At 37.0% G+C, this 15345-nt stretch overlaps 1 protein-coding gene across 2 annotated transcripts in view; it reads right to left on the minus strand.

Annotated features, from left to right (window-relative positions):
• Positions 1–410: 410 nt before the first annotated feature.
• Positions 411–15345, minus strand: part of st14 (ST14 transmembrane serine protease matriptase) — a 43868-nt gene continuing 28933 nt past the window's right edge. For both annotated transcript variants that reach the window (XM_081371662.1, XM_081371663.1), the window contains exons 8-19: positions 11519–11655; positions 10098–10201; positions 9180–9289; positions 8800–8930; positions 8535–8639; positions 7661–7768; positions 7153–7266; positions 6259–6378; positions 4798–4978; positions 3431–3702; positions 3014–3150; positions 411–704 (exon numbers count right to left, since the gene is read on the minus strand). In XM_081371662.1, the coding sequence (XP_081227788.1) occupies positions 543–704; positions 3014–3150; positions 3431–3702; positions 4798–4978; positions 6259–6378; positions 7153–7266; positions 7661–7768; positions 8535–8639; positions 8800–8930; positions 9180–9289; positions 10098–10201; positions 11519–11655 (1681 nt within the window). In that variant the 3' untranslated portion in view covers positions 411–542. The remainder of the gene's footprint in view (positions 705–3013; positions 3151–3430; positions 3703–4797; positions 4979–6258; positions 6379–7152; positions 7267–7660; positions 7769–8534; positions 8640–8799; positions 8931–9179; positions 9290–10097; positions 10202–11518; positions 11656–15345) is intronic.

Consider the following 15345-nt stretch of genomic DNA (forward strand, 5'->3'; position numbering starts at 1 on the left):
CTGCTAAATGTATATTTTTTTTTACCTTGAATGTCATTGCTCTAATTCATTTTTTATATTTTGATATTTCATATTTTGTTCAAATGTTTAATATATCTGCTGTTCATATGTTAATTTATTAGTGTGTTATATGATTAAATGTTGTCCCGGTTTTAAAATAAAGCACAGCAATGATATTTGAGAGTGTTTCTCCCTTTTCAGGAAAAGTATCGAAAAAGTATCGAAATCACAATACTTGACTTGGTATCGGTATCGAAACAATAATTTTGGTATCGTGACAACACTAATACACACACACTCATTAGAGTTGTATCTGCATGTATTTTATGAAGTTTTTCATTTGGTTGACTAAAGATGAACTCAACTTTAGATTGATACAGCTATGAAAAACCTCACTGATAAGCCAACCGAATAGTCACACTGAATGAAAATGCTATTACGAAAACAACCAGGTGGTCTGACATACTGTACTAAATATTCACGGAGCTGAATATTTCTGTTCTTCTGCTTTGGTTGTCGTATGATTGCAGGTCCAGGCTCCACTATACGGATGTGATTTGACGGATCCAGTCCCGTAGTTTGGTGACACGCGTGTAGACGCCAGGCTTGTTCCGCCGAGCACAGCCTTCTCCCCAGCTCACTATGCCTGCCTGGAACCATATGCCAACATCGGATTGACACACAAGAGGCCCGCCCGAGTCTCCCTACGGAAGCCAAAAGAAAGACACTTTAAAATATCATTCCACGTTTTCCAAAACTGTTTGAAAAAGACCAAAATGCATGGAGGACTTATGTAACAAAACATATTTGATCACCATATTCAAGAGTTGCCTGTTGATCCATTCAAGAGAATGTTCCTTAATGAATGTTTATATTATTTTAATGTATTGTATATTTATTGTGGTTATTTATTTTAGTATTACTGGATACTTTTTTATTGTGTATATCAATGCTTTGGCAATATTGTATATAAAACAATCATGCAAATAAATTGCTTGAAATTAAAAGTGGAGATGAAGTGATGATTATGTATGTGAGAAAATAGAAAGAAAAAAGGAGGGTGTGTGAAGCAATTGCAAACATTTTAATTATTATTGTAATCACTTATCATTTATTATTTTGTACCTCTAATTTAAGCTGCTTATTTACTGTGTCATTTCATTCCATTACTATTATTCCTGAATGATTTGTTTTGTGTGTAATACAATTCGGCTCTTAATTACTTTGCCAATATTGCAATGTAAACAAGACGTGGCAATAAAGCATATTTGATTGGGAGGTGTGAGAGAGAGAGAGAGAGAGAGAGAGAGAGAGAGAGAGAGAGAGAGAGAGAGAGAGAGAGAGAGAGAGAGGAGAGAGAGAGAGAGAGAGAGAGAGAGAGAGAGAGAGAGAGAGAGAGAGAGAGAGAGAGAGAGAGAGAGAGAGAGAGAGAGAGAGAGAGAGAGAGAGAGAGAGAGAGAGAGAGAGAGAGAGAGAGAGAGAGAGAGAGAGAGAGAGAGGAGAGAGAGAGAGAGAGAGAGAGAGAGAGAGAGAGAGAGAGAGAGAGAGAGAGAGAGAGAGAGTGTGAGAGTAAAATCTATGAGCTCCTATAGCTGGAGAGAAAGACAGAAAGGAGTCACAAGACCAGGACCGGAACCTGTGCGAGGAAAAGAAGATTACACTCAGAATAAGAGAGACGCACAGAGCGTTCAGAAGGGGAAAGCAAGATGAATAACAAGTGAGATAGAAGTAGAAATTATGGAAATCAGCTCATTTAAATATCAAGGAACAAGGTAGAATAATTAATCTTCTCCACTACGAGGGTGTACACACACTGCAGGAAGACAACAACATTAGCTGAACACTTTGATGGCATTATGCTCATGTCATATTTGTACTGTAGGTGTTTCTGAATGAATAGAACAGGATGAAAAAGGCTTGACAATGCATCTAAATGGCTATTAAACCACCTTGAATTCATTACCATTCAATAAATGTGTAATCTTTGCGCATGTTTTAGTTAGAAAGCTTTTTAGCTGCATTGAGGGTGTTATTATTGTAACTCTGTAAATGCTAATTTTGGAAAAATATTGGGATAATAGCCCTTAAAGGAGAACTCCGGTCAATTTTAACATTGAGCTCATTTTTTTGTAAATTTGGAGTGCTGTCAATACAGAGAACAACGACAAAAATTGGTGTTGCCTACACCGTGTTATCCTCTTTTTAAAATTTGTACCCTGTTGACTTAAATGGGGCTGTTTTCGGTCGAAGTCCATAGTAATCGATTGTCGAGTTCACGCGCGTGATCATAGGTAACTAAACCTATGCGCGTGAACTCGACAATCGATTATTATTATAATTTTCAGCATCATTACCCCAGTCTTCAGTGTCACATGATCGTTCAGAAATCGTTCTGATCCATTATCAATGTTGGAAACAGTTGCTTAATATTTTTCTATAACTTGTGATACTTTTTTCAGGATTCTTTGATGAATAAAAAGTTAAAAAAAAGAACAGCATTTCTTTAAAATAGAAATCTTTTGAAACAATATACACTACTGTTCATTGTTAGAAAAGATTTCTATTTTGAATAAATGCTTTTCTTTATAAACTTTTTATTAATCAATGAGTCCTGAAAAAAGTATCACAGGTTCCAAAAAAAATATTAAGCAGCACAACTTTTTCCAACATTGATAACAACTGAGTATCAAATTAGATATCAGAATGATTTCTGAAGGATCATGTGACAATTCAGCTTTGCATCACAGAAATAAATTATATTTTATAAAGTAGATTCAAATAGAAAACCATTATTTTAAATTGTAATAATATTTCACAATTTTTTTTTTTTCTGTATTTTTAAACAAATAAATGCAGGCCTGATGAGCATAAGATACTTCTTTTAAAACATAAAAAAAGTAATGTTTCTAAACTTTTGACCGGTACAGTACATATACTGTAAGTAACCCAGATCGAAATGAAAATATCAGATTCAGTGTGATTTCATAAAAAAAAAAAAAAAATTTTTTTTTACCTGACAAGCGTCCACACCTCCGGTGAGGTAGCCGCTACACATCATTCTAGAGGTCAACTGACCTTCGGTCACCATGTTGCATACTGTATCATTAATCACCTTAACTTCTGCTTTCTGCAGGATTGCTGCAGCACTTCCTACAACACATACATAAATCATTAGTCCTATGAGAACCATACTAATACCAAAAAGCATCTCTACTCACAGCCATAATTTGAAACATAACTAATTATAATGATTAGAATTAGTTATGCGATTCCACAAATAACAAAATCGTATAACAAAAGATGTGCTAAGTGACATTGAGACAAGGGATTGATAAATGTCAAACTTGTGAGGCACAATTCCAAAGGTATCTCATGAAAAAGCGGAGCTCCAAACGCAAAGGGCAGCCCTCAGGCACACAAGCTGTCTCACCTCCCTCTCGGAGCGCGCCCCAGCCCGTCACAAAGCAGGAACTGCCGGCCGAGAAAACGTGGGTCGATGCTGGAAGGCAGATGGGATGCACGGTGTTGCTGAAGTCCAATGGCTGGCTCAGTTCCAACAAGGAGATGTCATAATCGTAGGTCATCTCACTGTAGCTTGGGTGGGTGATGATGGTCTTCAAAGTACGCTGCTGAACAGAGCCGTCCTGGATGTTCTGGTCCCGCAGACCACTGTACGTCAGCCAGTTGGATGTCATTTTGTAGCTGTTGGAAGAGAAAATGAACACAATGTTGTTTTGGAGGTTAGTTGTTTAAATCAGATGTTTTGAAAGGTCAACATCAAATGGATTTGAACGCCATTTCAAGTCTGTATTTTGACAGGAAATCAGATTTAATGAGGAAAAAAAAAAAGTACAGTCAGGATTGTGAAAAGCTGTGTTTATAGGACTAGGTTTGGAATAATTCAGATTTTTTTCATGTTTTTAAAAGAAGTCTCTTCTGCTCTCCAAGGCTGCATTTATTTGATCAAAAATACAGTAAAAACAGTAATATTGTGAAATATTATTATAATTTAAAATACCTGTTTTCTATTTGAATATATTTTAAAGATCAGTGTCACACGATCTTTCAAAAATCATTCTAAATTTTTATGATTTTGTGCTCATTAATCATTTATTATTGGTGCTCAATTTTTAATAATGGTTCTTATTATGTTAAAAACTGCTTATTATTTTTATGGAATTCTTTAATGAATGGAAGGTTAATATTGTGAATATTTCACAAAATGACTGTCTTTACAGTGTTTTTAAATCAAATAAACACTGCCTTGGTGAGCATCGGAGACTACTTCTTTTCTTTTTTTCAAAAACATCAAATCCTAATTATTCTAAACTTTTGACCGGTAGTGTAAATGAAGAGGGATTGAAAAATAACTGGGCTTGGTAATTTCAGCTGAAAAGCAAAGTCATTTCAGAGGTGGAACAAGTTATTACATTTTGAAGAAAGACATTTGTGCATTGATGCATCATTCACAAAAAAAGACCAGAAACGTTTATTAACAAAGTAAAATGGGGTCAATTTTGATTTCATGGTGAAAGCATAGCTCAGGAGAGCGAATTATCTTTCAGTTCAGCTTTCGTGCTTCAGAAACATGTTGGAATAACTCATCCAGGTAAAATATGATTTTATGCCATGTCTTGTGCTCCACCTGCTGGCCAATGAGAATAAATACAAGCTCAGTCTGACCAAAATTGAATGGAGAAAGATACTTAGCAAATGTTTAATTCATGCCTCTGATAATATCAACTACAGCTAACAGACAACATTAAAATAAAACAGAAATGCAATAAACCGACTCACTCTGCACTAGGCTGGATGAAGCAGTGGGCAGCACAAAGCAGCCATTTGTTGGAGATGATTGAGGCGCCGCAAGTGTGTCCGTTGGTCTTGAAATGTAGACTGACCTGCCACGGCCATTCACCCACATCTGCGTTCTGCCCACCCACAATACGGTTGTGCTTGTATGGCCGGACTCCACAGTCTGAAACCAAATTGTAGGAATGGTTCAAACACAAAGAGAGACTTCAAGAAAGACAACGGAAGAGATTTCCTTGGCATGCTGAGATGAGAGGTTAAGGAGGTCTTGTTCGAGACCAGCAGGGATAAGATCAGAGGGCTAGCTGCAAAAAATGTTAGCACTGAAAGTTCGAGTTTCTCGAAACATCTGCTCTGACTCACAGGACCGGCGGCCTTTAGCGGGACTCAAGCAGAATCATAAGGCAGATCTATGGAGAAACGAACCGTGCTGGCTGATAAAAACACAATGAGGAAAGGAAAAAGAAACGAGCAACCCTGAGGCATATTAAAGAAGTAGAAAGAATGAAGAAATGTCAAGTAAAATTTCATAAAATAAGTATAATGGCTTTGGGCTTTAATGTGAATTTTTTTCCACACTAATTACCACATTGTCGATTATTCAGCAACTTCTGGAAATGACAATTGTTTTTAAAGTTTTGAAATGCGCTGAAACACCAAAAGCTTGTGAAAACACTGGGAAGCTCATTATCTTCAAATAATTATGCAATAAAGACACTAGAGCTGCATGGGCGGTAATTGTATTCTCTTACATATTATAAATCTATACTGTTTCATGACTAAATCTATAACTACTGTAAGTGATTTGAACCATTGGCTGGGTTTTCTAAAAGAGTTTTTCTAAAAGAGATTTTACAGTGCATTTCAAATTAATATTAATAAAAGCTGCTGTACTTATGTTTTGCCATAATCTAATCGCTTCTAGTTGACCTAAATCTTAGAATAAATTAAAAGACTGTAGCACATCACTTCAAGACCGTCTGTTGTTAAGGGTAAAATCTTTAAATTAGCTCAAGATGATGATCTAAATCTTCAAATATTGGCTGATACTGATTTATAAATCAACAACAACACAGATAATCCATATCATGCATCCCTAATTATATTATTTTTGCTGGGAATTCGATGACAAGTATCATATATAATATAACAAATATAACAAAATAAATAAAATAATTTAAAATATATGACTGGAATATGAGCCAATCATTGTGAAATAGCTGAAATACACCCCTGAGCACCACAGTTCGATTATGTATTTAACAAATATCTCATGAGCAACAGTGCTGTTGTTCTAAATATCATCACAGCTGCAAATTAATCCAAGTTCTTAATATTGAATAACTTTGCGTGTTGAATGGTTACTGCCCATGTGTTGTCCAGACTAAAAGAGCGTCTTCACTTTTGTTTGTGTGTGAAAAAAATACATGAAACAATGTGACTTACTGCATCCCTGTTCATCCGAACCATCGGAGCAGTCGTTTTCGCGATCACACTCTGCGTTCACTTTGTTTACACACTGCTTGTCTGTACAGTTGAAGGAGAAATCATTGCAGAGACCAGGCGCTAAGAGAGGAAGAGAGCATAAAGTAAAACTTGAACGAATAAACCATCAATTGCAGCTTCTTTTTATCATCAAAGACCTGAAAGACCAAGCAAGAGCCAGCTTATTGATCAGGCCTATTGATTGTTGGATAGGTCACTTATCTCTGCTGAAGGATACAAAAACAATGAACAACTTTGGGATAGAAAGAGTGGGAGGTAAATAAGGGCTGAACAAGTTGGAAAAGACCAACATGTGTGATTTCACTACCGTTTCAGCCTAAGTGTTGAAGCTATTGCCATCACAAGAGTATATGCATAATTAAAAGCAGGTTAATAATGTATGTAATGGTACTCAATATTTATTGTGAATGTAAATGTCAATTTGATAGCTACAGAAGTGGAGAAACACAGCCAGTGGAAGATTATTTAGAAGAAAAAAGAAGATGCAAATACAGCAGCTTAATGGCTGAAAAAGTCTGATTAAAGTTCAATTTAAAGCATTCTGAAATGTCCTAAAACGTTTAATATTTTAGTTCACCCTTTCAGTGGCTGGCCATTTACTGTGATGACAATCTTTTAGTTTTTACCTAAACTGATCTTTCTGACAATAGAGACCCTAAGATAACACACACAGCATGGTCCCAAATCTCACTCGGTACTAAGTAAGTAAGTTTGTTGCTTGTGACCAAGTCTGGTTCTCATAATAGACATTATGCAATACAGAACAAACTTGATCAACCTAGTGTTAAGCTCTATGGAAAGGCAGTCAGTGATCAGTAAGTTAAATCCACTCACATCCTAAGCAGGAGACCTCATCGCTGCCATCAGCACAGTCATTTTTCCCATCACATACAAAATTCTGTGGGATGCAGGCGCCATCCCCGCACTTTTCCTCAGCTATGCCACACTCTAGGAGGAACAACAAAACAAAGCCTTATCAAGTGTCCTTCAATGGTAAAATAGAAAGTGGCCTTTTGAAGTATGCAACAACGAAGCAAGTGTTAAAGGTGTACATATGTTGATGTTCTCAAAGAAAATCCAAGTTTAAGGTAAGTTCGTCTTAAGCTAGTGTTTATTTGAATCCCAGAAAACAGCTGATCGTGTGATCTCATCAAGATCCTGCTTTACTAGGCCACTGCTTGATCTGTGTGAATGCTTAGTGTATCCTTAAATGGGTTTTGTTTCAAATTGACTTCCTTTTGAGCAGGGTTTCCAAGTGGGGTTCACTGCTGAAATGTAAATGCTGAACTGAGCAATAAAAAAAAATAATTATGTTTGTCGAAATGTAATAGGAGAAACTCACCGCAATGTTTCTCATCACTGTTGTCGCCACAGTCATTCACTCGGTCACAGACAAAGAACTGAGGCCTACAAAGGCCATTACTGCAAGTGAACTGTTCATCACCACAGTCTGAAACATTAAAAACACATACTGAATAATGCAAAATTTATGTGAAACATCACCTAACTTTGTCAGATATTAGTACAATGTATAATGTCCTGAAAAGGTTATTTCAAATAACAGATTTCCAAGTATTCCCAATTTCAATGGCTAATGATAGGTAGCAAACAGGATGCAGAATTATAATTCAAATCAGAAGTTAAGGAATTTACATGTATTTTTTTTCAGTATGAATTAACTTCCTATTTCCAGAAACATTTAATGATTTCAAAAAGGATCAAAACATAGCGTTCATTTTATGAACCAAAAACACCTACATTCTCAGAATGCTATAATTTATAACATTTAACATTTAATTTATAATATTTAATATAATAAATACACAATAAATATAACTGTTCAAATTTTGGTGTTAATGTTCTTATTAAGTTATCTGAAAACAATGAGGTGCTGTTTGGCAAAATATTCATTGGTTTATTCCAAACTTAATTAGGAGGAATCTGTCCTATCAGTTGAAGAAAACAAGACGCTGTTGTTTCAGTACTTGTAAACAATATAGATACTGATCTATATATTACAGAAGAAATCAACATAATTAAATTATTGATGCAATTATTTATCATTAATTTTGACTGATGAATTATCTGTGTTGTGCATCTTCCTGTCATTCCAAATCAATATCCCGTCAGACAGGGCTATTCCAATTCAAGCTCTAATTAATAAATTGAAAGGTATAAACTAAATGTTACAACATCCTGACAGGGGTGAGACTCACTGCAGTTTCTCTCATCACTCATGTCTTCGCAGTCGTTCCACCCGTCACAGTGCTGCTGTTTCGTGATACACAAGCCTGAGGTGCACGCAAACTGACCAGGGCAAGCTGGAGAAGAAAACAGGAAGACAGCCAGGACTCAACGCAAGAAGAAGTGAAGGAGAGCTCTAATGATATGAATAATATGATCTGTCTGTTTGAAATATTCCTGGATCAAAAACTGATCACTGCATTTAGATGGTCATATTGAAACACTGGGCTTACGTACGGTTTACAGGGTCATAGGCGGTGTAAATGATCATGAATCCCTTATCAGTGTAGGATTCATCTGAATGGAACTTCACTTCCAAGGTATTGGCGGGGCTAGAGAGCACAAGTCTACGTCTCTCCCCACAATACCTTCAAAAAAAAAAAAAAAGAAGAAGGAAAGAGCTGTTAATAAAACAAAGGCTAAGAAATCACCAACAGAAACTAAACAACTAAAGAAGAATAACCAGAACAACAACAAAAAGAATGGCCAACAGACTGCTCCTCTGGTTTAAAGATACAGTAAATTGAGCTTTATGCCATTTTATAGATTGTCAGGAAGCTGACAAGAAACAATGAAATCTTTCTGGCTGTCATGGCGGGACAGATGACAGAACTTACTTTTTTCCCAGCACCTCTATGTAGTCTTTGTGACAGGTGTTAGTGTCCACCCCCGGCTCTTTCACACGGAACATAGTGAACTCAATCTTTATTCTTTTGCCAGCAGGAGCCTGCAGAATCCACATGACAGTGTTCAGGGTTATTTTCAAAGAGACATGAATCAACAAACACTTCAAAACGAATAGTTCATCAAAATATGAAAATGTTCATCACCATCATATTGTTCTAATCGCATATTATTTCCGTTCTTTTGTGAAACACAAAATGAGATGTTAGGCAGAAACACTATGCAGAGATGTTAGCTGTTTCCCGGAAAAATAGAAAATAATAAAAACAGAGAACCAATATTACATCAAATTAAGAAATACTTGAAAACTGAACTCAAAACTGGTTCTCGTTCTGGAGCCAGAACGTGTTCTCGGCCAGGCGAACCGGAGCCTGTCTCGAACAGGCTGCATGTTTCCTTGAGGAACGAACGGTGATGTAGTGCTACTATGTGTTGTTTATCTGAATATAACCAGTCTAAAAAAACATTGAGTGTCCCGGTGTTTGTGCAGGCTACACTTCTGTTTTGTTGTTCACAGCACCGAGAGTGATTCTAGCGTACCAGCAGCTCACATAACCTGCCCGTACTCTCATCGGTCTAAGTTGAAACTGAAACCCTAAATTCACTCGCTCTCTTGCACACTGGTCTTCTCTCGCGCGTGAGACAGCGGCAGCATTTCTCCGCCCCCACTCCTCGGCTCCGTTCAAGATCAGCAATTTATTAAGAATCGGCACGGAAGCCCCTTTTTTGCAGTGGAAATACGTGGAGCGGTTCGAGCAGACACAGACTGGGAACCCGCACCGGAACAGTGTCGGTGGAAAAGGGGTATCTGTTAGTAAACAAAAAAAGTGAAACAGTGTTGTGAAGCTTACATTGATGTTCCACTTGCAGTCCACCAAAGGAGGGTAGAAACTAGGGTAATGCGGAGAGGTGAAGTTTCCTTTGGAAGCAGTCAGAGATGCTCCACAGATCACAGCTAGAAATGAATTTGGTGGGAGGGGGAATGAATGGGAAAAAGTTATTAAGAAACCAACATGAAACACTTTCTAGTCAATTCAACATTCTTTTTCAAGTTTCAAGGATGCTTCAAGTCAGACACTGCGAGTGTTTACATGAGCAATAATCACACGATATATCGTATATACGTATATCAGCACGGCTGTGATTCGGCCGTCACAGCGTGCACAGCTACAAGTGTGGTATTACGTTTATTCGTATTATTACGTAACAGTTCAAAGGCACAAGTGAGTAATTAAATAAGAAACAACAATGGAGGTTAAAAACCTTTTTTTGTGCAGAACTACTTCCACCATGGATTCAAATCTCAAATTGACAGTTGAGCCCAAGCCTCCGTTACCAATTCTAAAACGTCACTTTAGAACTAGTAACAGAGGAATGTTGAGTCGCTTCATTGAAGCTTATTGTATTATGTAGAGTAGTGTATTATGCTATTATGAGAGAGAGAGAGAGAGATCGACTAAACGAATGCATTACCTGCATCTTTGCTAGCATCTAATGCCAAAACATTCATGTAACTTTCACTAAAGTCCATATCACGATCACTAACGGACCATTTCTCAAAACTAAACAGCATATTATTTGTATAAAATATTTAATGAACAACAATATTTAAATTAATGACAAAAGCCATTATAAAAGACAATAGGAAATAAACAAGCAAACAATTCAGTCAAACGCACAAAAGTAGCACTCTAGTGGGCTACAGGATTTAAGTGAAATATAGCATAAATATAAACTTATGAAACGTAATTAAAGACCAAAGATTGCCAGTTTGATATACCCCAAATTAATTATATCTCATGTTTAACCACTATCTACATAAGAGCCAGCAGCAAATTCCCGAAGGACTGGCCAAGATGAAGCTGTTCTCTGCAGGTACATGAGCGCTGAACGGCCACTGATGGCCTGGAGCTCGCATCTGCGAAAGCGCCTAAACACATTGTAAAATAGGCACTATGATTATATATTACTCACATATTTGAGGTCTAAATAACTACATTCTAGCCTTCAAAACTCTTAAAACTACATTTTGTGACAAAACAACAGTAGTATTTGTAAAAAACATGGTGGATTTGCTCGACCGCCGTGACAGTCGCAGCAAGCGGAGCGATACAAACGGTGAAACTGCGCTGATACTGGGGAATTATTGCACGGCTCTCAGCCAATCAGATTCGAGAACCAGAAAGAACTGTTGTATAAAAAGACTTAATCTGAACTGGATGATGACTTTATAAAATGCTAACCATTTGTACAGAATGGTTACAAGTTTTACCAGTAGTAGTAGGAATGGCAGAGTAAACCGCTTTGAATCCTGGTTTCTGGACCACGTCTGTGACCAGGTTGACAAGCATGATGTTACCAGAAGAATCAACCTCAAGAGGATTTGTAGGAGGGCGAAGTCCACACTGTCTGTGATGGAAAGAGTGTCAGAACTGTGACAACTGTATAGAAGAGCATTGTATTATTGCACACCTGTATGGATTATAACCTGTGAAGAGAGTATTATCAATATATTTGTTCCAAAAATGAAAGACAATATAATATAAATACAGCTACGACCTGCCATTAGCGGGGCCAAGCGCAAGAAGAGGATAAGACATGCCAACATGGCTGGGAGTGTCAGACCAACTGCAGCAAGTAGCAATTAAAGACATTTAAAGATGAATTTAGGCAAAATGGCTGAAAAAAATCATATACAGTAAAAAAAAAAAATTATGGATTATCACTTTCAAACAAAAGGTGGTGCTGTCTCGAAACCTTTTGAGTACCTTCAGGGCATGGTGCCGATGACTCGTACCGAGTTTCATAAAGATACGCTAATGTGTTCATAAAGTATAACATTTTATAATCACAATACTGTATAGAGGTCAATGGCAATTTCATGTTTTATTCTATTATAGCAACAACAAAAGGCAAAATCCCAAATTTTTTTATCAAATTTGTGTCTAATTTGGTGAAAATATCTCATTTTGTTTTGGAGTTATTGACATTTATATGTATAAACACATAAAAAAACTTACTCTTGCCAATTACTCTTAATATTTTGTCACATGGGCATTAGCATTTTAACAACAGCCTATGTTTCCAAACTTCCTACGGTGGTTTCGTCTAGATCAGTTTAACGGTTTCGAAGATATTGGCAAATGTTTTTAAAGCGCTAAATCATAACGCTACTCAAACAGTAAGGCGAAACCTAGCATGTTTGGTATCGTTAGACTCGGAAAGGATTTAGGAACCTAAGGAGATGACTCCCGTGAAAATAAGTCAACCACACCCAGAGTTATAAGCATTTGATAAATAAATTGTGCCACTAGGTGGCGCTGGTTTGAAACTTCTCAGCCTCCTTTAGGGCATCGTATTGATGACCCATACCGAGTTTCATAACGATATATGTTCATAAAATACAGTATTTTGGTACAAAATTCAAAATGGATTCAAAAATTGGATTCAAAATTGGATATCAGTTGACTCAGCATGACGCCCTGAATCTAACAAGATCACTTTTATGATTTTTGGACAAATCGTTCAGAAGTTATAAGCAAAAATAGCCATTTTTTTTGTATCTCCGGACCAGTAGGTGGCACTGCGCCGTAATGCAGCATGTAGCCTCAAGTCATGCTTGTGATGACATGTACCAAGTTTGGTCTGAATGCGATAGAGTTGCAGAGATACAGCCTTAAAGGTATAGCGGAGGATTTTTTACTTCCAGGTGGATCACCTATACTATTGGTCCTCCTAATTGTCAATCATTCTGGTGAATCAATCAAACTTATTCAAAAAGTGGAGAGGGCGGATCTTATCTAAAATTCGGAAAGATCCTCCACTATACCTTTAAGTCTGTTTTCGCAAGTGCTACGTAAAATTAGTTTGCGCCGTATTCGAGAACGGTTTGACAAATCAACTTGAATTCCATACATTTTTGTCGGCATGGTCTGAATATGATCTGGTTAAATGTTCGTAAAAATCGGAGCAATCGTCTAGGACGAGTTCAAAAAAGTAATAAAAAAAAAAAATCTAAATAGCAGAAGAATTTACATGATGGAAAATGACGTCATTGGGTTCAATTGAATCGGCTTGAGCCAAGGAATCAGTGGAAAAAAATATTTCTGCAACTAGCCCTTACGGTTCAAAAGTTATTAGCATAAACATCAGTAAAACTTTGGACAGCTGGTGGCGCTAGAGGGATTGAGTTAGAGACTCTAAATTTGCTAAATTGCTACGCAAACCGTAAGGTGAATTTGAACATTATATTTTTCCACTAGGTGGCGCTGGTTCAAAACTTCTCCAGCTCCTTCAGGACATCGTACTGTTTACAGAGTTTTGTAACGATAGGTTCATGTTTTCGTAAAATACAGCATTTTGGTAGAAAATTCAAAATCAAAACCAAAGTCATACTTGTGATGACGTACCAAGTTTGGTCTGAATACGATAAAGCATTGCAGAGATACAGCCTTACGTTTGTTTTCGCAAGCGCTACGTACTAGGGATGGGATGGTATGAAAATTTAATATCACGATTATAGTGACCAAAATTATCGCGATTATCAATATTATCACGGTTTTGTTAAAACGAGATGAAAGTGTTCAAAAAGAGTTGATAATCACACTGAAGACATTTCAACAAGTTTTATATTTGAAAATCAACAAACAACAAATAAAACAAGCAGCTCTATCACTTTTTAAAGCATTTCCTTCCTTATAATGATGGTCGTCAATAGCAACGCATTATAACACCGCGCACATCCATTGTAAAGACCACCTAGTGTTAAGTAGTGTTCATGACATGAGTGTGGATGTGCCTAAAGGTCCCGTTCTTCGTGATCCCATGTTTCAAACTTTAGTTAGTGTGTAATGTTGCTGTTAGAGCATAAATAATATCTGTAAAATTATAAAGCTCAAAGTTCAATGCCAAGCGAGATATTTTATTTAACAGAAGTCGCCTACATCGAACGGCCCGCTTGGACTACATCCCTCTACTTCCTTCTTTAATGACGTCAGTAGAACAGTTTTTTTGCCTAACCTCCGCCCACAGGAATGCTCCCTCAACTCTACCGAAATTCGTTTACAGTATGTACTTGCCCACTTCTTATAACTTACTGTGTTTACTCAGCTCTTACTGTTACTGTGTTTACTTAGCTCTGACTTGTAGGCTATTAATAAATAATGGATACATACAAGCAGATGACAAATACGTTATAATAACCGTAATTAAACTACTAAACTATACCTGTTCCATCTCTATACAGCACTCTGACTCTGTAGGCATTATTGTCCGACTCGAACTGAACACCGTTACTGACAGTTTCTGATATTATCATCATTCTGTGAGATGAAATTGTCCTGAGAGACTGACCGCGAGCTCATGAGGCTCCGCCCCCTGGGTCGTCCAGCAGCAGCTTATTTACATTTAAAGGGCACACACTAAAACAGCGCGTTTTTCTGAGCCCCAAAAAATTAAAATTTAAACATGCTGTAAAAAATGATCTGTTGGGTGTTTTGAGCTGAAACTTTACATACACACTCTGGGGACATCAGAGACTTATTTTACATCTTGTGAAAAGGGGCATAATACGGGACCTTTAAGATAACTTCTATGGCGTACATTATTGTATGCATGCTGTTTTTATGTGAGCGCGCACGCACAGTGCGAGTGAGATTGATCACGCAAAGAGGAAGATGACTGCTCTAATGCTGACCGTTGTTTTATTATAATGTGTTTACTTCCACTTTGATTTGTAGCGTGTTTTAGAGTGTTTTCTTTTCCCTTTTAACATTCGCTCTTCGACATGTATGTGAAGAGTGTGCTTAACTGAGAGAAAACATCTATAAAAGTCTCGTGGAACTACCAGTTAATTTGCACTGTCTTGTATTCTTCATCTGGGCAGACTTCAAACTCTCTGACAGACGTTATGTATCACAATGGACGCGCTCTCTCATTTCATTCAAATAGAACTTGCCGTCTTGCGTCTCCGTTTTTAATTGTATTGAAAATTAAATCAGAGTTGATTTATTGTTTACAGAGTTTGATAATAGCATATTGTTGTGATCATCTTGTCTGAACGATTGTTTTGTACGCTGTACATAATGGATTTATAAACAG

Source organism: Scardinius erythrophthalmus, assembly GCF_964197995.2.
Source record: "Scardinius erythrophthalmus genome assembly, chromosome: 7".
NCBI classification, from domain to species: domain Eukaryota; kingdom Metazoa; phylum Chordata; class Actinopteri; order Cypriniformes; family Leuciscidae; genus Scardinius; species Scardinius erythrophthalmus.